The sequence below is a fragment of the Gossypium hirsutum genome, chromosome A12, assembly GCF_007990345.1.
Source record: "Gossypium hirsutum isolate 1008001.06 chromosome A12, Gossypium_hirsutum_v2.1, whole genome shotgun sequence".
NCBI lineage: Eukaryota > Viridiplantae > Streptophyta > Magnoliopsida > Malvales > Malvaceae > Gossypium > Gossypium hirsutum.
In genome coordinates, this window is record NC_053435.1 from 12,548,736 (window position 1) to 12,565,549 (window position 16,814).

A 16,814-nucleotide genomic window follows, 5' to 3' on the forward strand; every position below is an offset into this window, starting at 1 on the left:
ATATCACCCATTCAACATTGCTCGAAAAGTTTTTAAACTCCATTGGCTGTGTGAAATAATATCCCTAAATAATTTTTTATTTTTTATTTCAAAAATTATTTCTAATAATAATTAACTTATAATGATTTAATTATTATATGTATTACTATGGTTTTCGGTCTACGCTTTACATTGAATTGATTATTTATTTGTGTCAAATTATAGAGTAGAAATTTAAAGGTTAAAATATACTTTAAGTTCTTATACACTCTATACATTTGGAAGTTAATCACTCTACTTTTATTTTTAAGAAATTAATCAGTCTACTTTTGAAATTTAAAAATCTAGGTCACGTTATTATTATTGTTAAAATTCTTCTATTAAATTTACTGGTGTAACATTTTGAAATTAAAAAAAAAAGAGCATTCATTTGGTAGTGATGTAGCAATAAAAATAATATTGAAAATACTGATTTTGATTTTTTCTTAAAAACTTTTCAAATTTGTCACAGTAAAATGTTTTTTGGAATAGAGTTTTTAAAAAATGATATGAACATTTTTTGATTGAAATAGTTAACAATACTAATGAAATTTTAAAGTAGAGAGAACAGATTATGTCAAAATTAAAGTAGACTAAATATCAAGTCTCAGCATAGTATAGAGACTAAAACTAAAATTAGACCATTATCTTATAATATTAAAAAAAACAAACAAAAGAAATAGGAAGCCATATAAATTATATATAATCAGGTAAAATTTAATAATATTGATTATTTGAACTAATTAATAATAATATGAAAATATAAAAACTAAATTATGTTAGAAATTAAATATCAAATTTAAACATAGGAATACCAATACTGAAATTTATTTTTTTTATAATGCAAAGAAAACTAATAAAAAACAAATTTCCAAATCATACACACAAAAAAAAAACAAATAAATTAAAACCCTTGGGACATTACTTGTATATATAGAAGCATAGATAATAGGCCAAATATCAAACAATTGCAGGGAACCATAAATTTACTACATCCGAATGGATTTCTCTTGTGGAAGCTTGGATATCTATGGATTAATTCTAAACATCTTATAAAGTTGGTTTCACTTTAAAAACAACATTTATTGAAAGCATCTACTTTAATTACTGTGAAAATCAATAGTTTTTGACACTATATTAATAAATGCAGGAAAACAAGGAATTAAAATGAACTGGTATTTAACTGCTTCTGGTTTCCCCCGCACACAGTGTTGACATCATAGCTGAAAGCAAAGTTAAAAAAGAAAAGTAAACAGGTTTGCAGTTTTTAAGGACGAAAACTAAATCCCATCCTATGCTAATGGTAGTGTATGTTGATTCTAAAACCTTTTTGAACAGAAGTTCACTCAAAAAAGATGCTCAACTCATTATGACAAACACCACCTGGTAGGTTAAAATTAGAGGAATCAAATTCTTTTTTCATTCAGATTAATCAGACTGCACTATATATATTGATCCATTGAATCTTGACATGAACAGGCCTACGCTAGAAAGGTTAACCATGGACTTGAATCAATCTATGGAGTTCACACCTTCTGCAACCTCTTCTCCTCAAATTCATAACTTCATGCCAATGACTTCTTTCATGTTACCGTTTCACCAGCCTTCCAATGAGGTTGCCTTTTTCTTTCCTTTGAAAATCATATTTTCTTTTTATATTAAATGTACTATCCATATTATTATTCATTTTAATCTTCTTATGTCTTGGTGAAGGACGGTGAAGAAGTGAAGCAATCACATCTTCTGGTCCAGAAACGCAGTCTAGAGTTGTTTTGGTACCAACAAATGTTGGAGATTCATAACATTTCAGGTCCCTTAATAATTTTCCTTTCTCTTTTCATCTGTTATTCTGCTTTTTTTCTGATTGTTGTGTTGTGTGCCTGTTTGCTTTTATACTGAATTAAAGCTTTCAAGAGCCACCATCAGCTACCTCTGGCAAGGATCAAGAGGATTATGAAATCTGATAAAGATGTGAAGGTTAATTTATTACTAATTTTCATATGATTTTATTTTATATTTTCAATTTTGATGGACTTTTTACCAATATTTCATAAGTTGCACTAGATGATCAGTGCAGACACTCCTATCTTGTTCTCCAAGGCCTGTGAGCTCTTCATTCTAGAGCTCACCCTTCGTGCATGGCTGCATACTGAAGAAGACAAACGCGGAACCCTACAGCGCTGTGACGTTTCCAAGGCGATAAGGCAAGAGGAGGCACTCCATTTCTTATTTGATGTCGTCCCGTTGATTAACCACAAGGTCCTTTTATATATCAATGCAGTACATAATACATTCAAATGCTACAAAACTATCAATGAGCCAAAGTTGTATAATCTTCAAATTCATATATCAAGTCTCGGTAAAAGTCCTATATTAAGAGTATTACATTTTATCAGATTACATTTTATCCCTTTTACTAAAAAAGTGAGTAAATTAGTTATTGTATGTTTGTCAAAAGAGCAAGCTGATCATGATAAAAATTTCATCTGTTTCTGCTGTTCTGCTATTAAAAACTGGGACTTATATGTCATCATAAGGTACACATGTCACTATCTGATAATTTTGTTAGCTATTTCAGTTTTTAACAGTATAAATAAATGAATTTTTTTAACAGAACTGATCAATTTGCTTTTTAATCTAACATATAAAAATTAATATATCTATTTTTTGAGTAGAGAGGACAAAATGCACAAACATTACTTAATTCTTATATAACATAGCTATTATTAGATTCCCTACCTTACAAGTCAACATTTGAGGTGGGTAGGACTATTTGAACACTACGAATTTTTGTAGGATGATGATGGGAAATTTCTCGAGGAAAATGAGCATCATCCTGTTAACCAACCGCAGTTTCCTTTGTTGGACATGAATGCTGTGAGAATTAGAATGAGTTCAAAAATAATTATTTGATTTGTTGTTAGAAAAATTGTGGTTTAATTCTATTATTATTTATTTACTTCGTAGGAGCTGGTTATTAGAAGCCCAGAAGCTCAACAATATATGATTAAACCTCCTATGTCCTCTCATGAGTTCGATTAAGGTATATGATATTTAATATGAAATAGAGTTTCACTTTTGCACAACATTAGGAATTAATAATAATTAGGTTTGAACTGGGTTCAATTAAAGAAAAAAATCTGGGATATTTATCTTTTGTGAATTTATATAATGCATTGCTTGATACTTTGATGGTATACATTACTATTTTAGTTTGTATAATGCTTTTGAAAGTTCTTTATATTAACTATTAAGGGATAGTTCATAGACCTTTTATTTTTATTTGTTTTGCCTTTACATAGTATACATGACTGGTTCTCTTGTTTATGCAGTGAATGAAGCTGGCTGATTACAAAAATTGCAATCGTGTGTGGAATATGAAGAAGCAGCCTTAGTAAAAGAAAAATGAAATCCAGAGTTATTTTATATATAATTATTTTACATTCATATAGATTGTCTTATCTATTTTATAATAATAACTTAATATATATTTCAACTTGGCATCTTCATTTTCCTTTATCCCCCTATTCATAGAATATGCCTTTAGTTTGTACATAATTTTAACATTGACACAATAAAAATATTATATTAAAAGGTAATTAAAACCGTTATACCCTCTCCATTTCATCCATCGTTGAGTTATCCAAAGTCCAGTAAAATTGGACGAAATTTAATTTTCTGACTTTGCCAGAAGTATAGTCCTAACTTCACTTCACCAAAACATCACATCACATGAGGCGGGCGAACACAATCCCTAAAAATATATGGTGAGAGATTCTGTCAATACGTATCAATTTATGATCTCTAAGAATTAACAATGCTCCAACCAGGCATCTCATATAATCCCCTCACATTAGCACCAACAAGCTCCTAGCTAACAATCCACCACTCTACCGCCTGTACCTATGAAGTAAAACACTTGATGATTGAGAACCACGCCAAGCCAGTCTCTCTTTGTAAATACTTCCTCTTGGCATCAAGACAAGGGATAGATACACAAGATCAACCATATAGCTTACACTCAACTCGAGTATCACCTCTAACCCTCCGAACCTCCATCCTTAGTGCTTCTCCATGCCACAGGAGATGTGGGCCACCACTTTGTATTCCCTAACATCTTATATAACTTAATTGTTATAATAATTGATGAAGTCTATGAGAAACAAACAAAAAATTATATGGTTATCGTTGGAGAGCTATCATTATCAGGATCAAGAAGACCAAGATGCTAGCCATTATCAGCATAACATAAAATTGAATATCGAGGTCATGATGACAATATAAAAACTTACCTTCCATCTTTCCCACAATTTTAACGATGGGACAACCATCACACTCTTTCATATCTTTTTATTGATTATCAAGAGGAGAGATATTATTAAGATCCAAGGATCAAAGAGGATTTTCGATCTACAACCCAATAGTATAGAGAATTACAAGCCCAAAATGAGTTTCTTTTGGCTCAACTCTAAGAATGTGCCCCGAAAGGAACCTAGAAAGATAATGAGAAGCTGAGAAAGGAAGAAGAAAAAGAATCTTCTCGAGGCCAAAGATGATCTTTGGAACATTAGTATTGCCTTGACTTACAGGGAAACCAAACCACCACTTTGCCTAATGGAGTAAAGATGAAGCTATAGTAGGATACTGAAACTATCAACGCCCAAAGCACCTGAAAAGGGTATCACTGACACTCTTCTTTTAATACTTGCCTTTGAATACCTCACAAAGAAAAATTCTTGGTGAAAGTAAAGGAATATTAGGAACCTTTCTTCCTATATGGTTTAGTCTATAGAGGAAGAAGTCCATAATTGAGTGACTACTTCACAATAATATAGGCCACACAACAAATGACTACCTCAACTTGAAGGATGCCATTTAAGTAGATGTAAGGAAAGGCCAATCAAAGACATTTACAAAATGAAGACCTTGCTCCCAAAAAAGGAGGAAGGGAGACATCATGGTAAAAAGAATCCCTAAAGCCTCAAAATATTGGTGAAATAGAAGGATGTCTTTGGATTCTAGCATACAACAACCATCTCCTTTTAAAAAATAAAGGCAAAAACGAGAGAAGGGCGAATAGGTTCCCTCCAAGATCAAGCACTTAGTGAGGCCAACAACACGAACCCTTTGTGTGAAACAAAATGTTACTTGCCAATGAATAAACAAAAGGGGCAGCTTAAAATAAAGTTAGAGTAACTTCTAATATAAAAGATGCACGAGCTTATAGGAAGAAAAAGACTCAGATTAGTTTGATGCACTTCCTTATTAAGTTAGAGTGAGAATACTTTATTTATGCCAAGAGAAGTAATGTCATGTCGAGCACATGAAAAGGTCAAGGCACACAAAGGAAACATTCACCACATCATATCATCTTCTTAGATCTCCTTATTAGAACAAAAATGCCTTATAGCTTATTGAATAGTGGCTTGATGAGAGAAGAAGATAATCACAAACAAAGCTAACTACTTAAGTATGTAAAAGTGAAGGCCTTCCTTCAATGAGAGGTAATGAATGGATCCCTTAATGACTCCCTTCATATAAACATGATGGCTCCTTAAATCTCCTTATCAAATGTAAGTGTAGAAAATGCTACATCTTATCATCACGAATTAAAAGGACACGAGGAGAACCATCCCATATCAAGCTCACTTGTGCAACCATTGAGCGTAACATCTTAGCCTTTAAAATGATATAAAGGTGAATAGAAAAGTTTCAGAATGTGGAACATGACTTACGGGGACCGCAATATATCGGTGCATGCTTGATACATTCCTTCGTAAGCTACAAATAAAACAAGAAGATGAAAAGATTCCCTAAGAGGTCAATGGAGAAAAGTAAAGGATCTTCTAGTTGGAAAAAACGGTTTAGAAAATAGTGCTTTAAGGCACAATGAAAGTGCAAATTTTTTCTTTAAAACCGAGCCATTATGATATTTATAGGAATAAGCATTAACTAGAATTATATTTGTGCTTTGTATAAGACAATTAAGTTAATAATGGCTCTCTACTAAACGACATTCTCTACTATTCTCGAACCATGAATTACTTTGAGTATGGGATCAAAGTATCATGAATCAATTGCACAGAATGAAGACTTTATTAATTTTCAATAGGAAAGGTCATTCTCTTTATAACCGAAATTATGCATTTTCCAAGAAAATAGAATTTATTCTATAAAATAAAATTTCACTATTTTTTAACAGAATAACGACATGAATAATGTGCATTGAAAAGCTTAACACATCATTCCTATTCATAGAGAAATAGTACAAGAGTTCTATTCGAATAAGATCTAATTAAATAACAATATTTAAATAGTAAATACAACTTCTAGTCTAAGTAGAAGAGTAAGGGGTGGCGACACCCTTAGAGTAAGGCCCCTTTTATATATTTGGTCTAATTATATGTGTTATCGAGACTTTTATCCAACACTTATAATTTATTCAACCCAATATATATTTTTTATTTCTCAAAATATTAATTAATTAAGTCAATGGAATAAATTAACTAAATTAATTTCTCAATTAAATTATTTTTTCAACCAAATTCTAATTCTGTTTAAATCATGATAACTTTATTGTACTAGAATCTATGAAGAATTATATTTAATTGTCTTATTAAAAAAATCCATAATTATTAATTAATTTAATTCTCACTTCGAACTTTAATTGTTTAATTTCTATTAATTAAATAATTCAAAGATCTTAAATTAATTTCTAAGTTATCTTTTGTAGTTAGTGAGAAAACGCATTTACTGCATGTAGTGATGTATATGGTATATTTCCCTTACTTTATCGTTTTCATTCATTTCATATTATTGGTTCTACATGCAATTCGTTTTTAGTTATCTTGAGCTAGCGAATTACTGATTGAACATATATGATTAGAGCTTAAATAATTTGTAATTAAGTTTCTGCTTTTTGATCTATTGTGATTTGACATGTTTATTTGTTGTGCCTTTGCACACACTTTAGCATATTTTGAGTAGAATCGAGTCATTTTAGTGTCAATTTGCGTTTTTAGGTTTTTAAGTAGTAAATGAATAAGAGTGGAACTCACAAGTGTTCACAAGTTAAAAAAAAAAACTAGGTAAAAGATTGAATTTTTGCACTTTAATCTTTGAAAGCTTGTTTCTTATCTTCATTTGGGAGTCATTGAACCATATTTGTACCATCTAACAAGTCTGGAGACGTTTGGAGTTGTTAGACACAAATTGGAGCCGTTGCAACACTGAGTTGACACATTAATTATATTTTGCAGATGACTTGTACCAATACAAGTGTTTTGGTACCAATAGAAGTCTTAAAAATTATAGCCATTAGAGGTTGTGGTATCAATACAATTGGGCTAATAACAATACAAGTCTGAGGGAAGAATAAATGGAACTTACTATCTGACTTATTGCGATACAATTCCTCAAGGGCATTGATACATGTTTATGGAAAATTAGAGGTGCTCATTGTCTGACTTGTTGCGATACCAGTCTTGGCTAGTATTGATATAACTCTAGTTGCATCGATACTCCTAGGGCTTTGTGCGGTACTTCTCCCTTAGAATCATGAGAGATTATTATCTCAATTGTATCGACACAAGTGGGCCAGGGGTTTCGTATAAGTTTCTAGACTTTACTAAAACAATTGTAGAGGAATTTTCAAGGACTTTTAGGATTATAAGAAATACTCTAAATCAATTTAATTAGATTTATGAGTTTGAAAACACTTGTGTAGGGACCCAATTTTGCCATACAAAACAAAAACAAAAAAATAAAATAAACTAAACAAAATAAGACTGGTCCATTTACAACCAATACCAAACCCATTACAAGCCCAAACCAAAATTAAACACCAGCCCAAAGCTAACTAAACCCAAACCCCCAACAAGTCAACTAACCCTAAGCCCAAACAACAAACAAAAAAACAACAAAATGTTGCATTTATTTTTCTTATTCTAATATAAAGAAATTGGCTTTTGATTTTTTTTTACCTACATAGACAATCAATACAAAAAAAAAACTAGGTTACGAATACAAAAAAATCAATAGAGAGAAAACAAATAGATTGATCAAAGGAAACAGTATTGGCCAAAGGTGATTGTTTTAGTTTTTTTTTAATCCTCTCTTGATACAAATATTGATAGAAATACATAAAAAAATAAAAAGGAGAGAACACTTACCAGAGGCGATTCCTCTTCTACCGTCGTCAGAGGCCGCGGCATCTGAATACCTCTAAACCCCTTAGGGTTCTGATGAGGATTTGGAAGACGATAGAGGCCTAGTTCTCTCCCCTTCTTATGCATTACTTTATTTTGATTTTTGAAGCAAAAAGAAACCCTTTTTTAGCTTTTAGAAAAGGGACTTAAAAGGGGTTTGAGGAGGCCGATTTTGTACGTTTTCGATGGTCGGCTACGGTGGAGCCATGGCGGAGGCTCACCGAGCCCTATGGCCGGAATATAGGTTCTCCCCAGAGAGAAAAGAGCCTCTCTCTCCCTTTTTCTTTAAAGAACACAAAAAGAATGAATTTAAAGAGTTTCTTTTGCCTTTTATAAGCACAAAGAAATGGCACCGTTTCATTCAGCTGCAAAGCGCCCCAAAACGACGCTGTATATAGGGACTAACCTGATGACCCGACCCGCGTAGGCCAAGATCCGTGTGTTTTTACTCTAACGGGTTATTTTCGGAGCTGGTCCCTCCGCTTTCGTGGTCTGTTGCAATTCGACCCTGTTTCCTTTTTCTTTTCTTTTAATTTTTGCCCTGTAATTTTTGTAGTATTCAATTTCAGTCTTTATTGAAGTTATGTGTTTTGGAGGACAGGGATATTGCCCCATTTGGTCCCCCATCTCATTCACGTATCACAATTTGGGCCCAATATCTTATTTTCATTCCATTTTGTTCCTTTTAATTCTGTTTTGATTTCAATTCAATCCCGGCTTAATTGATTTCATTAATTGTGTATTCTTGTTTATATGTTCCCTTTTTTTTAATACTAAAACTTAAATAATATTTATATGTAATATCTATCAACCTATTTACTCATTATTTGTTTTCATGATTAAACTCTATTTATCAATTTATTCATTATTTTATAACTCATTATTTTTAAAAATAATTAATATTATTTATATCATGTACCTACATATTTATTTCATTTATTCATTATTTACCTCTTATTTTTAAATACTTTGGATTAATCTATTTCCTTTTATTATGCACTTCATATTTCCTTTTACTTACTTTTATTATTGTTATTATCTATCGTTATTGTTATCATTTATTTCATACATCGTTGATTGCTAATATTGATATTAAGTCACATGATTATTGTAATTGTATCTTATGAACTGTTGTTAGTATACTCATGCCGTCACCATTCGATAACATATTTTATTCATATACCCTTTTAATGTTATGATGATTTTCACACGAATTTATAAAATGGGAGGAAATAAAAATCGGTAATATATTGCATTTTGGAAATCAAGAAAATCGTGTCCTAACTTACGGGATTTCGATTTTCTCGTTAACCCGAAATAGCCGAATACTCCTTTTAAGCTTTAAGATACATAGGTTTTAATTAAAATAAATGCAATATTTAGCATCTAGAAACTCGAGAAAGTCATGCTCTGACTTACAGGGTTTTGATCTTCTCCTTAAATCTAAATAGCCAATATTCCTTCGAATTTCAAAATACGTTTTAAACAAAACAAAGAAAATATTTGGTGTTTAGGAACTCGAGAATGTCGTACCCTAACTCACGGGGTTTCGATTTTTCTCGTTGAATTTTAAACAACCAAATATCCTTTTAAAAACTAAAGCACGGCTTTTAAAATAAAAATTTAAAAGGCTAGCTTACTTTCGAGGGATTCAAATGCAGTGTCCTAACTTACGGGATATGACATTTTGGTACTTCGAGACGAGAGGGCCTTCAATACTCGTTTTAATTCGTTCAAATTTTTTAATCAACATTAATAAAAAGGAGAGAATCATACTTTAAATTTTTTCGAGTTCTCAACTTTCGACGTTAAGACATTAATTAATCAATTAGGTACCAATTTTGAGCATTATGAGGGTGCTAATCCTTCCTCGTATGCAATCGACTCCTGAACTCATTTTCTTGAATTTCATAGACTAAAATTATTATTTTAATAAATCACAATATTTTATTAGAATGATTAATCATAAGGTAACCCGATCACACCTTATAAAAAAGGATTGGTGACGAACCCTGTTTTCATTTTCAAAATAAAATGTCGACTCATTTTTCAAACACAAAACAAAATGGTTTCGACAGCTTGGCGACTCTACTGGGGAAATAAGAGAGTCAAATCGTAAATTGATTAATTTCTGTCTTTTCGTTGAAAATTGAAAATTTTGTTTTAAAATACGATCTTTTTATTACATTTCATTCGTCATTTTTTTATGATTTTGGTTGTAATATGTGCTTTATTGATTTAATCTTTAGGTGTTTTCGCATATTGCATTTCATGATCGTTCGATCTACCCTTTTTAGTAGGAGTGAGAAACTAGTCCTTCGTGAGGTTTTCACCTCCGCATAGGATAGCGGATTGCTTCCGGGATACATATGTACCTATGTTTTCGTGATATTTTCATCTCCGTATAGCCATAGGGAAATGTATTCCCCTGAACTGAACTAAGTCTATATGAGCCTATAATGGGTGAGGATCGAGGAATCTGCTAGTTCAGGTACCCCTTCTTTAGAACCAGACCACATATAGTGAGCCCTAGGAGCCCACCCTAGATAGAACCACCAAACCCCTAAAGGTCACCCGAATAGGTGCTCTATTTGTTGTTTATTTCTTATGTACTGACGTGTTTTGTTTTGTTTTGTTTATAATTACATTGCATTGCATCATCATAGAAAAAAAGTGTTGATTCACGTTTAGTTGCTAAATAGAGAGCTTGTCATGGAAAATGGATTTCTTGATAAAGTGGAATATAATACGGCCATTTGAGTATGTTTCGAGTAAGCACAATGAGAGAAGGCTGATAGTCCGTGGAGAAATATACGACTATACTTCGCTGCCCGAGGATTCGAGCCGACAAAGATTATTCGGGAGCCGTCAACTTTCTTAAAGAAGCTAACAAACCTCACGGGGATAAGTGAGTAATGGGTCGCAGCCCAAATCAAGCAAAAAGGAGCTAGTAGAGGCATCCATTGGGAAGTTCGTGAGGTTTGATCTTAACATCCGGATATGAAGAAAGGGATCGATGTCTTTGCCTGGAGTATGAGAGCAAGGTCGTATATGTTTCTGCTTTATGTAAAGAGATTTTTTATCTAGAAAATTTGTTCTAACAGAATTGAATCAAAACCAACGTCTCTTTTTGCATTCATTTCATGCATCTGCATTGCATTTCATCATATGCATTGAATATCACAAAAGGGTCCTAATTAGTTAAAAACTATTTCAGTTAATCTGAAAACCGATAAAAACCTACCAAGTACACATCATTATGGAACCCGAAGAAAAAATAAAGCGATGGATAAAAGACTGAAAAGGTTAGAACAAATGCAGAAAGAGATGCAAAAATAGATGCAAGCACAAATGCATGAGCAATTGGCTAAAATCCAACAGGATATGAGGGACCAAATGCTAGAGTCACAAAGAAACATGATAAACCAGCTAACACAACTGCTGACCAGTAGGCCAGACAAAGGAAAATGTCCTATAGTCAATACTGGAGATAAAAATGAAGATCCTCTTTACCCTCTTGGTTTTACCACGAGAAATGCTCAAATGCAACCCAAGATGTACACGCGAAGGTCATTCGTTACAATTAGGCCCCAACAATTTCAGGTCGGTGCCTCGATGCCAATCAACTATCAAGCAGGCTTAGGCTCTAATCCAGGGGATAACCCAATTAATCCTGTAGTCCCTGATCTAGATGACATGGTAGAAGCTGAAAGAGCGAGAGTGGAACTCCCAAAATAATTGGAAGACCGATGCAGGTGGTTAGAGGAGAAGTTCAGAGTGATGGAGAGTGTTGGCTATCACTGTGGAATCGATGCTAAAGATTTGAGCTAGGTTCCAAACCTGGTGCTTCCCCCCAAGTTAAAAACTCCTGAGTTTGAGAAGTATAACGGGACTAGTTTCCCCGAGGCTCATATTACCCTATTTTGTAGATGAATGACTGGGTACGTCAACAATGATCAACTATTGATTCACTGCTTCTAGGACAGTTTGGTTGGGGCAGCATCCAAATGGTATAACTAATTGAGCCGTAACAAGATCAACTCATGGAAGGACCTAGCTCAAGCTTTCATGAAACAGTATAGTCACGTAACGAACATGACCCCGGATAGGATCACCTTGCAGAATATGTAAAAGAAATCAAATAAGAGCTTCTGACAATACGCCTAAAGATGGAGGGAGGTTGCTATACAAGTTCAGCCACCTCTCCTAGAAAAAGAAACCACCATGTTGTTCATCAATACCTTAAAGGCTCTATTCATCACTCATATGTTGGAGAGTGCCACTAAAAGCTTCTCAGATATAGTGATGACTGACGAAATGATCAAGAACGCGGTAAGGAGCGGAAAAATAGAGGCAGGGGATAGTACCAAGAGGTCAGCCCCAAGGAAAAGGGAGAATGAGGTAAACAACACGAGCACATACAACAAAGGTCATTCCAAGTCACTCACTGTAAACCAACTGAAGACGGTAACTGTCAACCACCAAAGCGCCCCAAGATAAAAAGCCAATACAAAGATGAATACTAAAAGGATACAGTTCACACCTATACCTATGACGTATAGGGAGCTATATCAGAACCTATTCGATGCACACGTAGTGTCCCCTTTCTACCTAGAACTGATATAACCTCATTTTCCCAAATGAAACGACACAAATGCTCAGTGCGAATACCATGCTGGAATCATTAGGCATTCAATCGAAAATTGCACTGCGTTTAAAAATCTAATTGAAATATTTATTAAAATGGGGATTGTGAAGTTTGACGACCCATCCACGCCCAATGGAGCGGGAGTTCCATAATGAAGAGGGGCATGAAATCTAAGAATGCATCAAGTTCAGAGCCCTGGTGCAGGACATGATGGACAATAAAGAAATCAAATTTTATGAAGATATCAAAGGCCTGGTAGGAATGTTGGGGAATCTAAACATTAACGACATATCCGAAGAGGGAACCGGGGAATAGAATTTTTCAAGTGTCTGCCCTAACGTACTTGGGGATGTTTTGAACAATGGGACTGTAGAAGAGATCCTTGTATTTCTTAGAGCCAATTTAGAGTAAAATTCAAAACACGCTTGTTGCTTTAAGCCTAGAAGCAATAAGAATTCTTTTGTAAAATAGGTTTATGTTCAAAATCTTTATTACAATAAAATGCATCTTTGCTATCATTGCAAGCAAATATTCTTTTATTCAAAATAGTTATTCTTAAATTCATTTGTTCTTTGGACTTTCTTTCAAATATTCTTTCATTCTTCATTCATGATCATTCCATACAAATAATTATTCTTAGATTCATTTATTCTTTAAAATATTCCTTCTTACCTACGATAGGTCTCCTAGATATCAACGACATGAGCGACACTGCTACTAACCTAGAATCTCCTTTTGAGCAAGATATGTGTCTAGAGGGATCTCAGGACTTTGAAGATGATAGAGATTGTAGCCTATCTCCTGATTTGTTAAAGATGGTATAATAAGGTGAGAAACAGATCCTATCTTACAAAGGCTCAATGGACATTGTGAGCCTAGGAGAAGAGAAAAATGTGAAAATAGGAGCCTATGTCACCTTAGAGACAAAGCGAGACATCATTGAGTTATTTCAAGAATTTAAAGATGTTTTCGCATGATCGTATCAAGATACGCCTGGGCTACTAAGACGTGTGGATGCTGTTAAGGCTAAAAAAATCTTAGAAGAGGTCCATAAGGGGTCTGAAGGATACATGCTAATGGTTTTACAATGGCCAAGCAAATCATGAAGTTCGGGTACTGCTGGTCCACCATGGAAGGGGATTGCATCAGTTATGTCGTAAATGCCAAATTTAGGGAGGCAAGATTCATGTGCCTCCTTCATTTCTTCATAGACTTTCTCTATGTGGGGCATGGATGTTATTGGGTCGATCTCATCAAAAGCTTCTAGCAGACACCGTCATCTTTGTGGTCGTCGATTACTTCACTAAATGGGTGAAAGTCACTTCATATGCCAATATTACAAAGTCAATAATCATCAAATTCCAAAAAAAAAGGGAAATATATATATAAAGGAAAACAAAACAAAACAAAAAAGATCGTGGGGAAAATGACCGAGACTTGTAAATATTGGCATAAGAAGTCACCATTTACCCTCTATGCTTATCGAACGTCGGCCAAGACCTTCGGTGGGGCAATACATTTCTTATTGGTTTATGAAATGGAAGCAGTTTTGCCCATTGAAATTAAGATTCCTTCTCTCCAAGCTTTGATTGAGTCAAGAATTGAATGAAGCAGAATGGGTCCAATTTCAATATGATCAAGTGAACCTGATTGAGAAAAAGAGTTTGAAAATATCTATCATGGTCAAATGTATTAAAAAAGAATGATGCGAGTTTATGGTAAGAAGGCTTGCCCCATAGAATTCTATGAGAATGACTTAATTTTGAAAAGGATCCTTCATATACAAAAGGACTTTAGAGGAAAGTGGATGCCGAATCTGGAATGACCTTATGTGGTAAAAAATGCCTTCTCTGGAAAAGCATTGATTTTAACTGAAATGAATGGCAAGAACTTGCCTAATCCCATAAATTTGGATTCAGTCAAAAGAAAAGAAAAGAAAAATGAGAGGCCAAGACAAAAACCCTCAAAGGGCCCCTTGAGACCAAAGGGATTTTGAATTGAAAACCCGTAAAAGGCAATTAAAATTTTTATAAAAAGTGGGGCTTGCGGTAGTCTTGCTATGCCTGAATTAAAAATGAGGAGGTATGATACATCTTGGGGCATCTACAAAGTACTCAAGATCTTCTAAACACATGTCAAGCTCAAAATGGTTCTCAAGAAGTTCGTATAGAGAAGCTCAAGCTGCGATATCTAGGGCACCTAGTTTTCATCTTACCCATATTGAATTTGTTATCCTTGATTACTGTATTCGTTTTGAGCTATGCTCCCAATCAATTTTATTCTTATTACATTTGCTATCTTTGCTTAACTTATTCATTTCGAGTTAATTTTCTTCTTATTACATTTGCTATCTTTGATTAACTTATTCATTTTGAGTTAATTTCCTTCTTATTGTATTTGCTATCTTTGATTATTTTATTTATTTCGAGCTATGCTCCCAATCAATTTCCTTCTTGTTTATTGTTATGATCTTTTTCAAGCATTTTGCATTTAAATAATGATTAATGGACTAATAAAACTTTCACGAAAGAAGTTATGCATATTACTGTGAAGGCTTCTAAATAGTATAAGAACCTAAAACAAGACTGTTGTTTAGAACTCACCAAACCTAAGGGTTGGAAATGTTTGAGAAAGAGGAGTCTAAATTGTGACTAACTCTTCGGATTTTCTGTCAAAGATATCAGTTGAACAAGGAGACAAAATATTGTGCTAGTGATACAACCTCGACAAATAACAAGCAATGAGAATCTAAACATTAAAGGGGGGTCATTCTTGAAAAAAATGATATTCTACATTCATGCAAATATCATGCATACACATCTAGTCATGATACCCAGAGAATAGTGTAATAGATTTGAAGAAGCCACAAATCCTATAACCCTGAGCTGCATGGGATGGATTGAAAAAGATACAAATCCTATACCCCTGAGTTGTAGTGGGATGGATTAAAGATGGTACAAATCCTATACCTCTGAGTTATAGTGGGATGGATTAAAGATGATACAAATCCTATACCCTTGAGTTGTAGTAGGAAGGATAAAAATACACAAACCTTATCTCCCTTAAGTTGCAGTGGAGCAGGTTGAAATTACTAATTCTTATCTCCTTGAAGTTCCAGCGGAGTAGATCGAAGCTACAAATCTCTTCTCCCTGAAATTACATTGGAGTGGATTAAAGCCACCAATTCTTATCTCCTTTAAGTTCTAGCGGAGTAGATCGAAGCTACAAATCTATTCTCCCTAAAATTACATTGGAGCAGATCAAAGCCACAATCCTTATCTCTCTGAAGTTGCAGTAGAGCAGGATAAAAATACACAAACCTTATCTCCCTGAAGTTATAGTGAAGCAGGTTGAAATTACCAATTCTTATCTCCTTGAAGTTCCAGTGGAGTAGATTGAAGCTACAAATCTCTTCTCCCTGAAATTACATTGGAGCGGATTGAAATTACCAATTCTTATCTCTTTAAAGTTCCAACGGAGTAGATCGAAGCTACAAATCTCTTCTCCTTGAAATTACATTGGAGCAGATTGAAGCCATAATCCTTATCTCTCTGAAGTTGCAGTAGAGTAGGATAAAAATACACGAACCTTATCTCCCTGAAGTTGCAGTGGAGCAGGTTGAAATTACCAATTATTATCTCCTTGAAGTTCCAGCGGAGTAGATCGAAGCTGCAAATCTCTTCTCTTTGAAATTATATTGGAGTAGATCGAAGCCACAATCCTTATCTCTCTAAAGTTGAAGTAGAGCAGGATAAAAATAAACAAACCTTATCTCCCTGAAGTAGCAGTGGAGCAGGTTGAAATTACCAATTCTTATCTCATTAAAGTTTTAGCGGAGTAGATCGAAGCTGCAAATCTCTTCTCTCTGAAATTATATTGGAGTAGATCGAAGCCACAATCCTTATCTCTCTAAAGTTGAAGTAGAGCAGGATAAAAATAAA

At 33.7% G+C, this 16,814-nt stretch overlaps 1 protein-coding gene and 1 long non-coding RNA gene across 4 annotated transcripts; one reads left to right on the forward strand and one right to left on the reverse strand.

The window, feature by feature from the left end:
* Nucleotides 1-1,279: 1,279 nt before the first annotated feature.
* LOC107927119 (nuclear transcription factor Y subunit C-2) lies at nucleotides 1,280-3,514 on the forward strand. 3 transcript variants are annotated; one of them, XM_016858120.2, is made up of 8 exons: nucleotides 1,280-1,404; nucleotides 1,498-1,633; nucleotides 1,732-1,828; nucleotides 1,925-1,995; nucleotides 2,083-2,277; nucleotides 2,815-2,895; nucleotides 2,986-3,061; nucleotides 3,351-3,514. In XM_016858120.2, the coding sequence occupies exons 1-7, from the start codon at nucleotides 1,313-1,315 to the stop codon at nucleotides 3,058-3,060; spliced, it is 747 nt and encodes a 248-aa protein (XP_016713609.1). In that variant the 5' UTR covers nucleotides 1,280-1,312; the 3' UTR covers nucleotide 3,061; nucleotides 3,351-3,514. The 3 variants fall into 3 exon arrangements, with proteins under 3 accessions (XP_016713609.1, XP_016713617.1, XP_016713623.1); XM_016858128.2 differs by lacking the exon at nucleotides 2,815-2,895; XM_016858134.2 differs by lacking the exons at nucleotides 2,815-2,895; nucleotides 2,986-3,061.
* Nucleotides 3,515-5,262: 1,748 nt separating this feature from the next.
* Nucleotides 5,263-8,931, reverse strand: LOC107927138 (uncharacterized). The gene is made up of 2 exons (XR_001692385.2): nucleotides 8,190-8,931; nucleotides 5,263-5,799 (listed from the first exon to the last, which is right to left on the reverse strand). It is a non-coding gene; the product is annotated as an uncharacterized lncRNA (long non-coding RNA).
* Nucleotides 8,932-16,814: the final 7,883 nt, after the last annotated feature.

What these genes read in the sequence shown, in the direction of transcription:
- LOC107927119 (XM_016858120.2), top strand. Translation starts at nt 1,313, where the DNA reads ATGCTAATGGTAGTGTATGTTGATTCTAAAACCTTTTTGAACAGAAGT. An exon ending in GGAGATTCATAACATTTCAG is followed by an intron (nt 1,829 to 1,924) that starts GTCCCTTAATAA and finishes ACTGAATTAAAG; the next exon opens with CTTTCAAGAGCCACCATCAG. An exon ending in CTTTGTTGGACATGAATGCT is followed by an intron (nt 2,896 to 2,985) that starts GTGAGAATTAGA and finishes TTTACTTCGTAG; the next exon opens with GAGCTGGTTATTAGAAGCCC.